The 15,097-nt window shown below is 40.9% G+C and overlaps 1 protein-coding gene across 2 annotated transcripts in view; it reads right to left on the reverse strand.

Moving 5' to 3' along the window:
* The window catches only part of ADCY5 (adenylate cyclase 5), a 309,257-nt gene that overhangs the window by 33,117 nt on the left and 261,043 nt on the right, over positions 1–15,097 (reverse strand). For both annotated transcript variants that reach the window (XM_054972529.1, XM_054972528.1), the window contains exons 9-11: positions 12,667–12,689; positions 9,086–9,230; positions 8,159–8,256 (exon numbers count right to left, since the gene is read on the reverse strand). In XM_054972529.1, the coding sequence (XP_054828504.1) occupies positions 8,159–8,256; positions 9,086–9,230; positions 12,667–12,689 (266 nt within the window). The remainder of the gene's footprint in view (positions 1–8,158; positions 8,257–9,085; positions 9,231–12,666; positions 12,690–15,097) is intronic.

The following is a 15,097-nucleotide window of genomic DNA, read 5'->3' on the forward strand; positions in this document are numbered from 1 at the left end:
AGGGATGTGTTATGAAGCCTCAGACTTGAAGATTTTCATTGTCCCTTCAAAAAAGTTAGGAGAGAAATGAAAATAAACAATGACAGAAACAAGGGTTCAACTTTCCTTTCTCTCCATGAGTGATAAACATAGAGACACGAATCTGCCTTATGTTGAATCAGACCAACGATCTATCAAGGTCAGTCTTGTCTGCTCTGACTGGCAACCACTCTCCACAGTCTCCAGTCGAGCTCTTTCACATTGTCTGCTGCCTGATTCTTCTATTAACTGGAGACAAACTGAGACCTTCTGCACGAAAAGCAGATGCTGTACAACTGAGCAGCAGCCCTTCCCCTAAAAGGCAGTAATATGGGTGTGGTGGTTATGGCTTTTGACAAGGCTTCCAGAATGCTACCAACAACCTTTCCTATTTTAACTGCTAATTTTATTATGTATAAAATTGATAACTAGATTAGAAATCCACCATTCACAACCTTGGGACTCAAATGACAAGAATTAAAGTGTCTCTGAAATTTCTACAAGTTCTGCAATGAATGTTTTAATTAGCAACTTGCAGCACTCCCCTGAAGGAGAAAAACCATTTTCAGTTTAAGATTGCTCTGGGGTGCTTTAGCCACATCCACACAACCTTACCAAATACCTATCAACAGGCAGATGCCTGGGAGTCATAATGTTTGATTGAACCACCAAGTCAAGCCATAGCCATAGCTCAGATCCTAATCTCCTCTCCCCTACTGCCCACGCAGCATTCAAAAATTGGTTGGCTTTATTACAAATAGTTATGACTGGACCTGGATTTAGGCGTACTTCTTTATCAAGCAAAATTTCCGCTTGTCCTAAAATGAACTTTATAATCAGAAATTTGCCCATATTAAAACCAAGAACATCTAAGAGTTCATTCTTATCTAATATACAAGATTTACAACAAATAAACTCAAACTTGTATCCCTCAATCGCACAGCCTATTTAAAACAAACAACTTGGAATCTAATATCGTTTCAACCAACCAACTAGTCAGCCAGCCAGCCAACCAACCAACCAACGAGAGGACTACTTCTCATTGACTTTTTGTGACCTCTTTACCAGCAGCAACCTTTCTCACACAAAATTCCGGATAGCGTATCACCCTGGAGGTGAAAGGGATGTAAGTGCAGGGAGAAACACTGAACATGCAATTGATCACATACCCACAAAGATCTTTTGCACACATTTCATTCATATACTTGTGTTTAGACTGTCCTCCTCCATATAGATTTTTTGAAGACCATTTCACTCATTAGAACTACCTAATATATGCACATTACAGACGGGGTCAGGGCTTTTTTCCAGCTGGAACGCGGTGGAAAGGAGTTCCGGCACCTCTTGAAAATGATCACATGGCCGGTGGCCCTGCCCCCTGATCTCCAAACAGAGAGGAGTTTAGATTGCCCTCCACGCCACTGGCACGGAGGGCAATCTAAACTCCTCTCTGTCTGGAGATCAGGGGGCGGGGCCACCGGCCATGTGACTATTTTTACCAAGGGCGCTTTAAACTTTAAAAAACTCCCCCCTTGTTCCAGCGGACCCAAAGTGATGTCATTGTGTGGTCCTGAGTTCCACCACCTCTTTTCACAGAAAAGAAGCCCTGGATGGGGTGCAGGACTCTGCCACAAAGCAGTTACGCGGAGCATGTTGAAAACATTCCTGATACCATTGCCAGTACAATTGTTAATGAATGTGCCTGAGGCCTCTTATTAACTTAGGCTGTGGGGATATTAACAAATCAGTTATGCTCCCCCTTGTTGCTCCTGGAAGAAACCAGCTATGCCGCACATGCTCCAAGCATGGAGCAACTTGAGGACTCATCAAGCCTTAATTCCTATTCCCTGTTGTCATAACTGAATTTTATTTTTTCTCTCCTTACTCAAGTGTATAGATAACATGATGCCAAGAACAAACCCGATGGCCGATTTTTAGTAGCACTTATCTGGAAATGACTAACAATGTGAAATAGATGTACACTTATACATCCGGTTCCAGCTCAGAAACAAACAAAAATAGGGGAGTACATTTCGTCAAAAGACTCCACTTTATTTGCTATACCAGTCTCTGACCGTTTTGACCCCTTAGCTGATGAAGCCAGCACTGATAATATGCCAGGTGAGGTGAAGGAGAGGGGGGCGGGATATGGTAGGAAGCACCATAAAAAATGGACCTCACTGGGGGAAGTGCACATTTGAAACTGCATCTGACGTCTAAACAACAAGGGGAACATCTTATTTGTTAAGAAAGGGTGGTTGCACATGAATCAGCAGGAGACCTGGATGTATACAGGGCAAAACAAAAAAGAATGCAAGGCTGTAAAAGAAAAGAAAGGAGGAGGCAACAGGCAGGAGCACGAGACTCTCCGATCAAAGTTATATCGATTGGGCATTCATGAAGTGTGAGCACCTGAAGAGGCAAGCGGCCCATGACAAAGAGTCCTTCTCCGGCATGTGCAAAGCTGAAAGAACTTCAAAAATATGTGATTACTTGGCCAGAAAGGAAGGTGGAAAATAAACTCCATATGCCCAAAGCCAAGATTAGTCTTCTTAAATTGACGTTTCACTTCTCTAGATATGGATAGACCCACTCATTTTTGCCAAATCCCATTCAGACCTTCCTTTAGTTAACTGAAGAGCCTTACGAAGTAACAGAAAGACACTTTTTTTTAAAAAAGGAGAGAATTATGATTATATCTAGAATCTGCAGTTTGGTTATCTTGTATTAATTTAACCAAGCCAGTGAATTTGGATCATTCTCTCTTCCCTTCCCACCCACCCCCCTTTGTCATGTTGGATATTATTAAACATGGAGAAGTCAAGGTTCAAAGGCCCATCATAAAATGGCTGTTGTAACATACTTGACACTATGGGCATTCAAGTGGTGAACACTAAGGTTAGAGAAGGAAGCATTTCTAAGAGTGCAATCCTGAGCAAGTCTACTGACATCTATTCAAGCCTACTGAGGTTATTCAATGGCGCTTATGCTTACATCCTTGTTGCCCCACCATCTGGGGCATGGTGTGACCTAGCTCTTCTTGGGTTAAGCACAGGAAAGTGTTTTTTAGGTTTGCATTGTAAATATGCTTGGAACGGAGCTGTTGCTTCTTCTGGAAAAACTGGTGGGATCCAAAGTCTTCTTCACCTCCAAAGCAGCACTAACTATTTAAAAGCAGCTTTTGATCTTGCTGCAATTGCCATTAAAACATTTTCTGATAATGCTGCTAGTGTACCGAGTAACAAGTATCTAGCACTTAGTATTGTATCCTAGTAACAATGACAGTGTAATGTGTTCTATTTTGATTTTCTTCTATTTCTTTTCCAAGAAAAGAACCCAAGAAGAATTAGGGCACACCATGCCCCAGGTGGTGGGGCAACAAGGATGTACATCCTTATTGGGGACTTCTCAAAGGAATGTGGAGTTGTGGAATGAGTATGGAGTTGGCACAGATGCCTGACTTCAACTTCATCTCAAAGAAGCTGTTCCCACCCAGCTGGTGAGAGGAGGAAAAGGGCAGGCCAGATCACCTCTGATGAGGCCAGCAGGGTCTCATTGCCCTGAGAGAGGGGTGGGGATTTTCCCATTAGCAAGGGCAGAGCTCTCCCTCCCAGGGAGTTTCCCAAGTGATGGCATTTGCTGCAATGAGGGTGGTGGTGGTTTACTGGGCATACACCATTGCAGGATGGAGCTCTTAAAAGAACCAAGGAGGAGGTGGGTAGCTGGATGGTCTCTGACAAGAGAGGTTAGCTAGGAGGAGAGCCAAAAAATGGAAGTCGCTGAAACTCTTCCCTCAAGCGTGTTTTGGCCACACTGAGGCTGCCTCTCCCAGGGAAGTGGAACTATGGAGGTTGCTGCAGTGCAGGAGGGACCCCCTCAGCTCATCTCCTCCTCAGAAGTATTTGGTGTGATTTATTTATTCAGGAAAAAATCCAATAATTTACAAATAATTCTAGATTCGGGCTGGTTCTCTAGTACTTTTCTTAAAAGACCCAAATATATACACATCCATGTCTTAATATTCTTAAAAATGTAGCCCAGCAATTACAAAACAGGGATCTATTTCTGAGATAAGATATTGTGAAAAGAAATCCAGGCTTTGCCTCAAAAATAAATGTTTGAGATGCATTTTCAAAATTACACAAAATGGTGTGGTCCACCCAAGTGACACAAGTGTCCTTGCTTCAGTGCAAAAAAACCTCAGTAAAGTGACCAATCCTGTGCAAATCATCAGGACTTACGAATAACAGAAATCACAAACTTGTCATCCAAAGCTTTCTAGGCGCTGAGCTAAGTCAGAGGGAACAATTTTGGTAGCTCTTAATCACACATCAAAGTACAGCAAATTACCTAAATTTAGCTCTTTTGGATTTTCTTACAGTTTCTCTAGATGGAACTGTTTAAATGTTAGAATATATGTTTTTAATTCCCATTACTTTGTGGTACAAATTCTATCCTTCCTTGACTACTGGTGTTTTCTGGTGGGGAGGGGAGGGTCAGACCTTTCCCTTGTCATTATCTGTTTTCCACCATTAACCTCTTCTTGGCTTCATTCCATCCTTTCTTTCCCATTGTTGAACATCCCCCCTTTCTCCCTTGACATACCAATTCCCTGCTCTATTCTCTTACCACATTCTTCTCTTACCACCACAGTTTTACTCCATTGTTCTCCAAGGAGCTCAAAGCAACATACATGATTTGCCATCCTCGCTTTTATCTTCATAGCAGCCTTGTAAGGTAGGGTAGGCTAAGAGAGGATGCCTTGACCAAGGTCACCCAGTGAGCTTCATAGCTCTATCATTACATCACGCTACATCACACTGGCTCACATTGGTTCTTTTCCACTTTCTTAAAGCCAGCTCCTAGGCTACTGGGGAAGGAGATATGCCAGAAATATTCTATTCCCATCTCCACAACCATGGAACTGCCTTTGGGAAGGCATGTAATACATCTCTGAAACACAGCTTCTCTCCCTCTTCTTGCCGAACCCCAAGGTTGAGAGGGAATATTTCCAGTACTTTCTATCTGCCTCCTAACTCAGGAACTGACCTCAACCACTTGCCTACTTAATTTTTCTTGCTACACTTTGAGCATTGACAATTTGGAATATGGTGTAGTATTTCTTTATTTATTTATTCTGGATATTTTTATGCCACTTCTTCAGGGTCCTGTTTAAGGGGGTTACAATTAAAAACCACAGCATTAAAAAACTCCAAACCATTAAAAAACAAGCTATTGGACGCAAGCAACATAAAAACTATCCATAAAACAAAAACAGACCATTAAAAAGCTAATAAGATGAAGCCCCTAATTAAAGATAATAAAAATCCTGTGTAAAAAGATGTTTTTTTAAGCTGGCACCTAAAAGAAAGTAAAGTAGGTCCCAGGAGAGATTCAAGGGGGTCGGTGTTCCAATGGCAAGGAGCCACCAAAAAAAATGCCGTCTCTAGTCACCACCTGCCTCACCTCTGAAGTTGGGGGCACAGAGAATAGGGCTTGAGAAGCCAATCTTAACTGGTGAGCTGGGTGGTATATGAGGAAATGGCCCTTCAGGTACCCTGGCCACAAGCAATTTAGGTTCTTAAAGGTAAGAACTAGCACTTTGAATTATGTCCAGAAATAGATGAGAATCCAGTGCAGATTTGATATGATCCCTGACAGTAGCCTGGCTGCCACATCTTGGCCCAGCTGAAGTTTCCAAACCATTTTCAAAGGCAGCCCCATGTAGATCATATTACAGTAATCTAACTTAGATGTGATCTGAGCATGGATCACTGAGGCCAGATCATGCTTTCTGAGGAACAGCCATAGCTGGCGAACCAGCTGGAGTTGATAAAAGGCACTACGTGACACAGAAAAGACCTGAGCATCCAACTGTAAGTCAGGATCCAGTAGCATCCCCAATCTATGAAATCTGCTTGTTCACGGGGAGTGCAACCCGCTCCAGGACAACCTGCCTCCACAGTCCCTGAGCAATAGCACCAATTGTCCAATATCATCTCGGTCTTCTTTGGACTGAGTTTCAATTTATTGGTCCCCATTCATCCCATTACCTTCTCCAGGCACCTATCCAGGACTTCTACAGACCCCCTCTGACTCAGCTGTTAAGTAGAAATAAAGTTGTGTGTCATCTGCATATCAGTGACATCTCACTCCAAATCCCCAGATGACCTCCCCCAGAGGTTTCATGTAGATGTTAAACAGTATGGGAAATAAAATGGAACCCTGAGGGATCCCACAGAAGAAATGCCATGGGGTGAAGCATCAGTCCCCCAGCATCACCTTCTGGTGCTGACATTTAAAGTCCTATATGTTTTGGGACCATGGAGTAGGACTGCCTACATTATGGTTGTTGGAGGCCTTGCTTTGGAGGCCCCTGCCTTCTGAGATTAGGTGGGTGGCAACCAGGGAAAGGACCTTCTTGGTCATGGAACCAAAACTGGAACTCTCTCCAGGGAGACTTGTCTGTCCCCTTCTGTTGCTGTCTTCTACCAGGGGGTGAAGACTTTTTTTGTTTCATTTGCTATTCTCTCAGTGATCCCTTCTTCCTGTCACTAATATATGAATTGTTTTTATGTCTTTTAATGTATTTTAGCTCTGGTTTTAATTGTTTTAATGATGTCTTTTTGTTGGGTTTAATGGTTTTTTTAGATGTGGTTTTATTTTATATGTTTTAATTTAGCTGCCTTGGTAGCCCTTATGGGGGTAGAAAGGCATTGTATAAATGTTGTAAAAAAATTGTTTAAATTTGGGAGGGGGGCATAAAGAGGTAGTTTTGAAGTAAATAAATAAATAAATGCTTGTTTGTTTTGGAGTAGCAGAAGTGCACAGAAACAACAGCAAAGAGAAACTTTCAAAATTAGCTTTTTTGAATGTTGAAAAGCTTCTGTTTTCAGTTTTTTAATTTTTTTTGGCAAACAAAGGCTAGTGTTGGAGGAGGCTTTAGTTGTTTGGTTGCTATTGTTTTTAACATCATAGTAAAGCCCCTGGATTAAACATAAAACAAATCCTACTTGGAATGAAGCTGGAGGGATGCCTAGTTAATCAGTTTCCATGGTTAAAGAGACGTGTTTGAAACTGTACATGCAATGATCAGAAAGACCTGTGAGCATTCTAATACATAAAAAGAACTCTTCCCATTCACTGCAATGGAGCTGGCATACCCATGTGTGGACTGTTGTGCCCTCTGTTTAAGTTAACACGGAAGTCCTTCAGGAAACGTATCCTTTTGTATCCTTCCCACACTGCCAGACACATCAGGTCTATTCTCATCTAGCCTGTCTGCATCTCTTTGATAAACATCCCAGATTCTACAAAAGCTACAGAAGCCCAAAGAATGGATTCACAGCAAAGCATTTCCACTGAGCGGTTATGCCTAATGAGCAAAGCTGCATAAATTTGTAGAACGTTTCTTCCTCATGGAAACAAAATGGCAATTCTGAAAAAGGGGAATGATTGCTGCCCCTTCCTCCCTGCAGCCCTCTCCCCTCTCCTTCTGCCTTGACTCTCAGGATGGGGCGTGGTGGGACAGCGGTGAGAAGAGAGGAGGTCTACTCCACTCAAGCTTCTTTGGATCAAAGACATTGTATTTATTTTCATAATTCATTTGAGTACTGGTGCAGAATTCTTCATGGGGATGTATGAAAATGCAGACACACGGTACCTTCTGTAGATAGCTATTTTCCTGTGACATGAAAATACATTAAATCATTAAAAAACTCAGAAATTCTGATGGTGCCAGCAATAACCTCTCCCCCATCAGTGGCATTTAACAATGCCCAAACTGATGATATTGATCAAGCATCATTGCGTGTATCACACAGATATGCTTTATTGAAAAAGGGTTCTTTCATTGCCATACAAGAAAGGAGCGGATTCAAACGGAAGCCAGCATGGTTTGTCGTTTGAGTGTCAGATTAGGATCTGGGACATCCAGATTAGAATTCCTACTCTGCCCTGGAAGCTTGGAATGCTCTCAGCTTTACTTGCCTTACAGGATTGTTGTAAGGATAAAGAGGAGGAGAGGAGAACAATATAAGCTGCTTTGTATTTCCAGTGGGAGAAAGGCAGAGTATCAGTGAAGTAAATAAATAAATAGAATAAAATAATCATGCAAGAAGAGATATGAAGATCTACTCACTGTGGTACAATTGTGATTTGAACAAAGCAGATGAAGAGGAAGACTAGGGAGGCACAAGCCACATATGCACCAAATCGATCATCCACCTGTTTGGAGTACTGCAAGAAAATTAAACTGCATGTCACACAATGATTCCTCAGAGAAGATCCCCTTACAAGACTTGCAGTTAGCCCATTTGGCTCCACCATGCTTGCTGCATTGCTAGCTTCCACTGGACACCTGCACAAATTTTTTTAGAATTGCAACAAGGACCTACAACAGCAACAGCATACTGATAGTGGGAGAACCTGTCTTGTTAAATGAGTGTCGTCCCCAATGATACATGAAGTGCAGGTAAGAGGATAAGATTTCAACAACAAAAGGGGAACATAGGCAGGGGTGCTGAGTGCTCCCCTCAGCCTATTGCCTGAAATTATTACTTTCTTAGGTGGAGTCCAATAATGGAAGTAAGACAGGGTAGAAGAAAAGTTGCTGGGTGGAGAGAAGAATGAGAAAGAGATGGAGGTCAAGCAAGGAAAAGAGAAAGGTTCCTACACTGCCTGATCCTGAAGTGTTTTGTAAGCTTTAAATCACCGCCCTGCCCCCCTCAACACACAATTGGCAGATGATTGGGGCTGACTCCTTTAAAGACACCGGTTTAGATCCTACAATAGAGGAAGCAGAAAGAGCTTGTGGAGGTTGTCTTTCCGCATCTTATCTTTCTCCAAGCAGCAGCACCTCCCCTGCTGAATGCTGCAATACATTTTATCAGCAGAACATTTGGGGGCAAAGAAAGGGAAAGCTTTTAGGGAAAGCAGAAGGTCTGCATGAACTCTTTCCACTCATACCACTGTAGGATCAACCCATTAATCTGCTGCCATTGTGTACAATTTAGCTCTTAACAACTAACTGATCTTCTTCACAGTTACACTTCTTGAGGAAAATTACCTTCTTCTCCAAGTCAAGCTCCCTGAATGTTAAGAGGAATTTGCGAACATGTTCAGAACGTAACCGGTCTATACTTCTGGCATCAATAGCACGACCCAAAAACTCATCCACCTCATCTTCTGGATTCATGCTTTCCTGGATATTCCTAGGACAATATTGTAAAACAGAGAAGATAGAATACTAAAACCAAAAGAATTTTCTCTGATTTGCCAGTGAAAGATAATTTGTTATCACTTTTGCTATTACAAGAGTGGGCCAGGTTAGGGTTAGGGTTAAGGGAAAATGTTATTCCCTTCTAGCCTACTGACAATCTGAACCATTAATTTCTTCTGAAGCAATGGATTTAGAAGTTTTCCAAGCATTATCAATTTTCTATAATACTTTACTCAGGGCTTTTTTTCTGGGAAAAGAGGTGGTGGAACTCAGTGGGTTGCCCTCGAAGAAAATGGTCACATGGCTGGTGGCCCCGCCCCCTGATCTCCAGACAGAGGGGAGTTTAGATTGCCCTCTGCACTGTGGCATGGAGGGCAATCTAAACTCCCCTCTGTCTGGAGATCAGGGGGTGGGGCCACCAGCCATGTGATCATTTTCAAGAGGTTCCGGAACTCGTTCCACCGTGTTCCAGCTGAAAAAAAGCCGTGACTTTACTTAATACAGGCTCTAATGACAGAGCAAAAGGGCTTTTAGGTTTGAACACACACACACACACATGAAACTTCCTTATACTAGGGCAAAGCATTGGTCTATCAAGGTAGGTCTTATCTACTCTGACTGGCAACAGATCTCCAGGTTCTCATTCACATCATCTACTCCTTTTGCTGAACACAAGAAACTTTCCTGCTGAGCTGTATCAGACACAATACTTATTTATAACTTCAAATTAAGTCCATAGTATATTTGCCCATCTGATAATAAATAATGTTCTAGTCCCTGTGACTTTTATCCAGTGGAACAAAAGACCTACATTAGAATTCAGCAGCAATAACATCAAACTTCCATGACTCCAAGCTCAATAACCCAATTTCACCGTAGTAGCTAATGCCAGTGAATGGTGCTCATGCCAAGGTTTTGCTCAGAAAATTGTGCCCCTGATCTTTCCAATAGGATGAAGAGTCTTGGAGTTGGGAAATTCTTGGGGATTTTGGAATGGAACCTGGGAAGGACAGAATTTGGGGAAGGTGGAAGCTCACTGGGGAGGTAACGCTATAGAGTCTGCCTTCTGAAGCAACCAGATTTCTGTTCGGGAAATCAGTTGTAATTCTGGGAGGCCCCATCTGGAGGTTGTTAACTCTACTAAACTCTATAACATAACTTTTGTGCTTTAAAACTTTCCTGTATTTGCAAGTAGGGAGAAGAGATAGAAATAAAACATGTGTGTTTTATATTCTGCACTGACTTACTGGAAGAGGAAGATATTAAAAAGTCTCCACCTCCTATGCAACAAAATCTAAAACATTCGACCTCATATCCTTTGTGCAGCCTCTAAGGACCCTTTACCTCCATCTTGTGGAGGTTCTAATTTAGCACAAACCCCATGATGTTTTAATAAATGGCAGGGAAAAAATGCAAAGCCTAGATCTTGAATTATTCATCTCCAATTCGCACAGCTAAATAACATTCTCTTGGTCTTCTCTGACATCTGTGTAATAAAAATGCTACTTTAACAAATATTCTTAATTAGTAAACAACACTGGTGATAAATTTGATGCTCTCTCTTCCCATCCCTCTTTACTTTCATGTAATTGGTTTCTGAAATTCCTGAGATGCCATTGCAAATCTAGCTGGGGTACACTAGTTACAGTCAGCAGCAACCCAGCAATCTGAGGTGTTTATTAGAGTCAGATTTATTGTTCATAAATCTGGATGAAATACATTTACACAGAAGTACTATAATGCCAGGTACTGCCATTTTTCTGGGGAAGGATGGAGTCTGGAGTGTGTGTAGATGGTTTTTATTAGACAAGGAACATGAAATAGAAACTGTTTTTGAATAAAATCAACAAAAAAAATAATTTAACAAGAAAGATCCTTGGCTGAAAATGCAATCACTTTCAAACACTAAGGATGATTAGCAATTTATGGCAGTATAAACTGATAAAACTATGCTTAGTAGGCTCAGACCTTTACAGACAATTGTTCTTTTAAAATGGCTGTTGTATAAATTAGCAAAAGGTGGGCATATTTCCTGGAAAATATTTCCTAATTAAACTTCTTATTATGGCTATTATTACAGTAATTTAGCTTTTAGTTTTATGAAAGCAAGATAAAATTAATAATTATGAAAGAAGGGAATATTTTATCATAAATATTTCTTGCAAGAAACAAATAGAAAATAAAAGGCAATAATCATAAATTCACAGAATTTTCAGTGGGCATTTTGAAGCATCCTAATTTTACAGAGCAGTCCTATGGTGGGGTGGCAAAAGTGCTTTGGGAATCGACTGGGAGCGTATGATGGCAAAATCAAATCCCTTCCCACCATGTTTTAAAATGCTGATAAAACTATGTATGCTTAGATTCCGCTCAAGGCTCTGTGAGAGGAATGTGTTCTAATTCTTCCTCTCCTGCGTAGTTTTGCAAGTTGATATTGACCTTCTCCCCTGTGCTGTAATCTATTCTTGAACAAAAAAAGTTAAGTATCCCATATTTTTCCCTTTGAGGGCTGATAAAAGGGGGGTAGGGTATTCAACTGGCAAAACCACAGGTTGGGGGAACACCACCTATCCCGCCCTGCACAGCCTTGATCCAAACTAGAATCCAGTAGCATGGCTTCAATTCACATTTTTAAAATGTCACGTATTTTCCAGCATCTCTAGTAAGATCTATACTTTCCCTATCGCAGTTCAATTAAAGTCGCCATCATTTCTTTCTGTTGGTTTCTTCCTCTGCTCCCCTTCTCCTTCTTTTATGTTTGCAGGTATTTGCTCATTTAGGTTTTTTCATCTTTGTAACACAAAATCTATGCATTTTCTACTTTAACTATCCTTTTTTAAAAATATAGACTATTCAGACATCTTCAGAAGGTGTTGTTACCTATCGATCGTCAATGCCAGCAAGAGAAAATTTGCCTTCAAGGCCTGAGACAGTTTCAGCTGTTCATTTCCTCTGCTCTGGAGAAGCCGCTGCCCAGTAGGCCATGGCCAAAGCCAACAAATGTTGGCCAGGGAACAGAAAGGAAGTTCTGCATGAGGAATCCTGGAACCCCATGGAAACCATGTCGTTTCTGCTATCTTTTCCTTAATGTGATTTGATTGTCAGAATTGTCTGTAAGGCACCAGGGGATGGGAGGACCATGCCCATGACAGATGGGCAGAATGAAGATGTGACATTGAAAAATAAATATATATAAATTTTGGAATAAAGATTATAATTTGAGCTATATTAAGGAACAAGGAGGAGGATCATGGGAAGTAAGGGTTAATATGTTTCTCATGTGGATTTTTATACTTGTTGTGAAACCCTGTATACATTAAATGGGTAATTGTGAATTTAGAAACGTAAAAATCAGAATGTAATACCATATTTTTCAGATAGATAAACTTCACATTGCATTAAGAACAAATAAAGTTTTTTCCCCTTACTTGTCTTTTGGATCTTCAAAACCCTGGAAGGAAAATTAGGGGAAAAAAACTAATTAGCCTGGAGTACAATGCAAAATTTTGAAGCATTACACTTAATACAGCAGCATTTTGGAAACTCATTTGTTAACACCATTTTTGCTAGAGTCCATCTAAGAAAATGCAACATTCAGCACTGACTGATCAATGTGTAAACCTGTTTCTTGCAGTACATCTGTTATGGGCATATAGAAAAATCAACATAAAGGGAATAAAGCTGATCTCTTGGGTTTGATCATAGGAGATTTTGGTTTGTCTGAACTTCATTCATAGGAAACACCAGTAATCCATTTTTGCTACCCAAACTAACTTTGTGAGAAAATGGTGACTGAGCAGTAGACAGATTTTGAACTGCACAAATCTGATCACTTGTTAAACACCCGATTTTGTGCAGTGTTTTCTGAATGGTGAGTACTGGAGCAGGAGGACTGTGTTGTGTTCATTCATATGACATGTGACTGTTGTTGAGTACGTCAGAACATGCAAAGCAATGGAACGCTTCAGAATGTACATCACAGAAGCTATCAGGGTTGGGAGAGAGAAAGAGGAAGGACCAATACATGATAAGACCCACAACATATTGATGAACACTACACAGAGACATGTAATCTTATATCAGGGAAGAGGCTCCCATATCAATTATGGTTATGTATGAATAAGCCTCAGAAGAATTCAGTTCTGCAATAGACAATGGAAGTGTTCCATGTTTTGATTAATCTTTTTAAAAGAAGGGTCTATGAAATATAAATGAGACCAAAGTCAGACAAATTACCATCCATTGGATAATGTTCAGTGAATTATGACAGCGCTTCTACATCTTTTCTCAAGAGGGACTCTGCTTTGGACAAGTCAGAGGTTTAGCGTGTAGAAAAGGCTGTTTACTCATCAAAATATTATGGGAAAGATCTCTATAAAACCTAACACAGAAATGTCAGATGATACTGAACTGATTCTGAACTGTTTAAGAAAGGCAGAAAAGCTAGCCTCCTAAGGTCAAGATGCATTACAAGCCACATTGAAACAAAGGACTTTAACAACACACAGCAGAATCCTAGTCTTCATTTAGATCTTGATTTTTTGCAATTTACATGGGAAACCAGAATGCAGTACTCTTGTTTTTCTCATTCAGTCCTTTTTACATATATGGTAAGGGATGTGTGTCACTTTTATAGATTTTATTCAAAATAGGAGCAGTGATGTAAAAATAGAAAATCAGGAATGCTGACAAAGGAGACCTGTTGTTTTAGTTTTCTTAAATTAGAGCAACAAGCAGCCTAAAGCAACAAGTGAGAAAGGAGCTATGGCCAGTTAGTCATTCTAGAGAACAGCACGTGTGCTTTTGATTATACATACATCATTGTAAAATTCTTGTACTTTTTGGTCTAAGCATTTTTTAAAAATCTATAATTTGTTCTTTATTTCGGTATGCTCCTAAAAGTGATTTAGAAATGGGTATCCAGCCTTTGACCTATTCATTGAATCTGCCCCACATTGTGGAATTCTCTGGTCCTTAGAACTGAAATAGATGCTATGGAATGAAAACACTAACTTAAAGGATAAAATAAGACTGAAGCCATTGCAATAGCAATCGTCTGAATGTGACTCACCATTGCAACATGTCAGAGTACAACCACTGAGCTAAGAAACTTCAAAGAAAGATTTTCCCCGCTGTTCTGTAGAAGAACATTTGTACATCATGCAACTCTGCTAGCCTTTTTTACTAACAGACTGCCACTGGCCACAATCCAGTGCAGCTGAGCATACTTATGACCAATCACTTCCATGGGGCTTACAGTGCAATCCGAAAAAGAGTTACTCCAGTCTAAGCCCATTGAAATCAATGGGTTTGAACTGGAGTAACTCTTCTTAGGATTGCATTGTTAAGACATGTAACTATGTGCTAGATTTGCAGCCATGTGGATCTCTGGAAAAAACACTGATTTTTAAATGCTTGACTTTGGACATGTGGTTGGACCCAATGCTCTCCTTGTTTCCCCCTGAAATGTCATTGCTGATGGCTGAGCAGACAATCTAGCATAGGAGGTTATGAAGCACAGAGGGATACAGCAGAAAGGTGGACTCAGAAGAAGCTGCTTTTCCTCTCTCCTGCATGGCTGTTCTGGAGGCCCCCTCGCCAATGAACAGCAACAAGGGCTGCAGGTAAGGGAAGCTGATAAAAGTCTCCTCTGAAATTTGCTCTGTTTGTGGAGACACTGTATCCATCTCATAATCTCATTTTTACTTTTATTAATCCCTGCCTGGTATGGTGCGAATGGGTATGGGAAGAACCCACCTCACAGACACGCCTTTAACATACCTTGGCACCCACCCTAAACCTCCCTTCCCAGGTTTAGGGCTTCCTGGGCTAGTAAAGGCCAGAAGTCCACTGCTACAT

Source organism: Eublepharis macularius, chromosome 2, assembly GCF_028583425.1.
Source record: "Eublepharis macularius isolate TG4126 chromosome 2, MPM_Emac_v1.0, whole genome shotgun sequence".
Taxonomy (NCBI): Eukaryota; Metazoa; Chordata; class Lepidosauria; order Squamata; family Eublepharidae; genus Eublepharis; species Eublepharis macularius.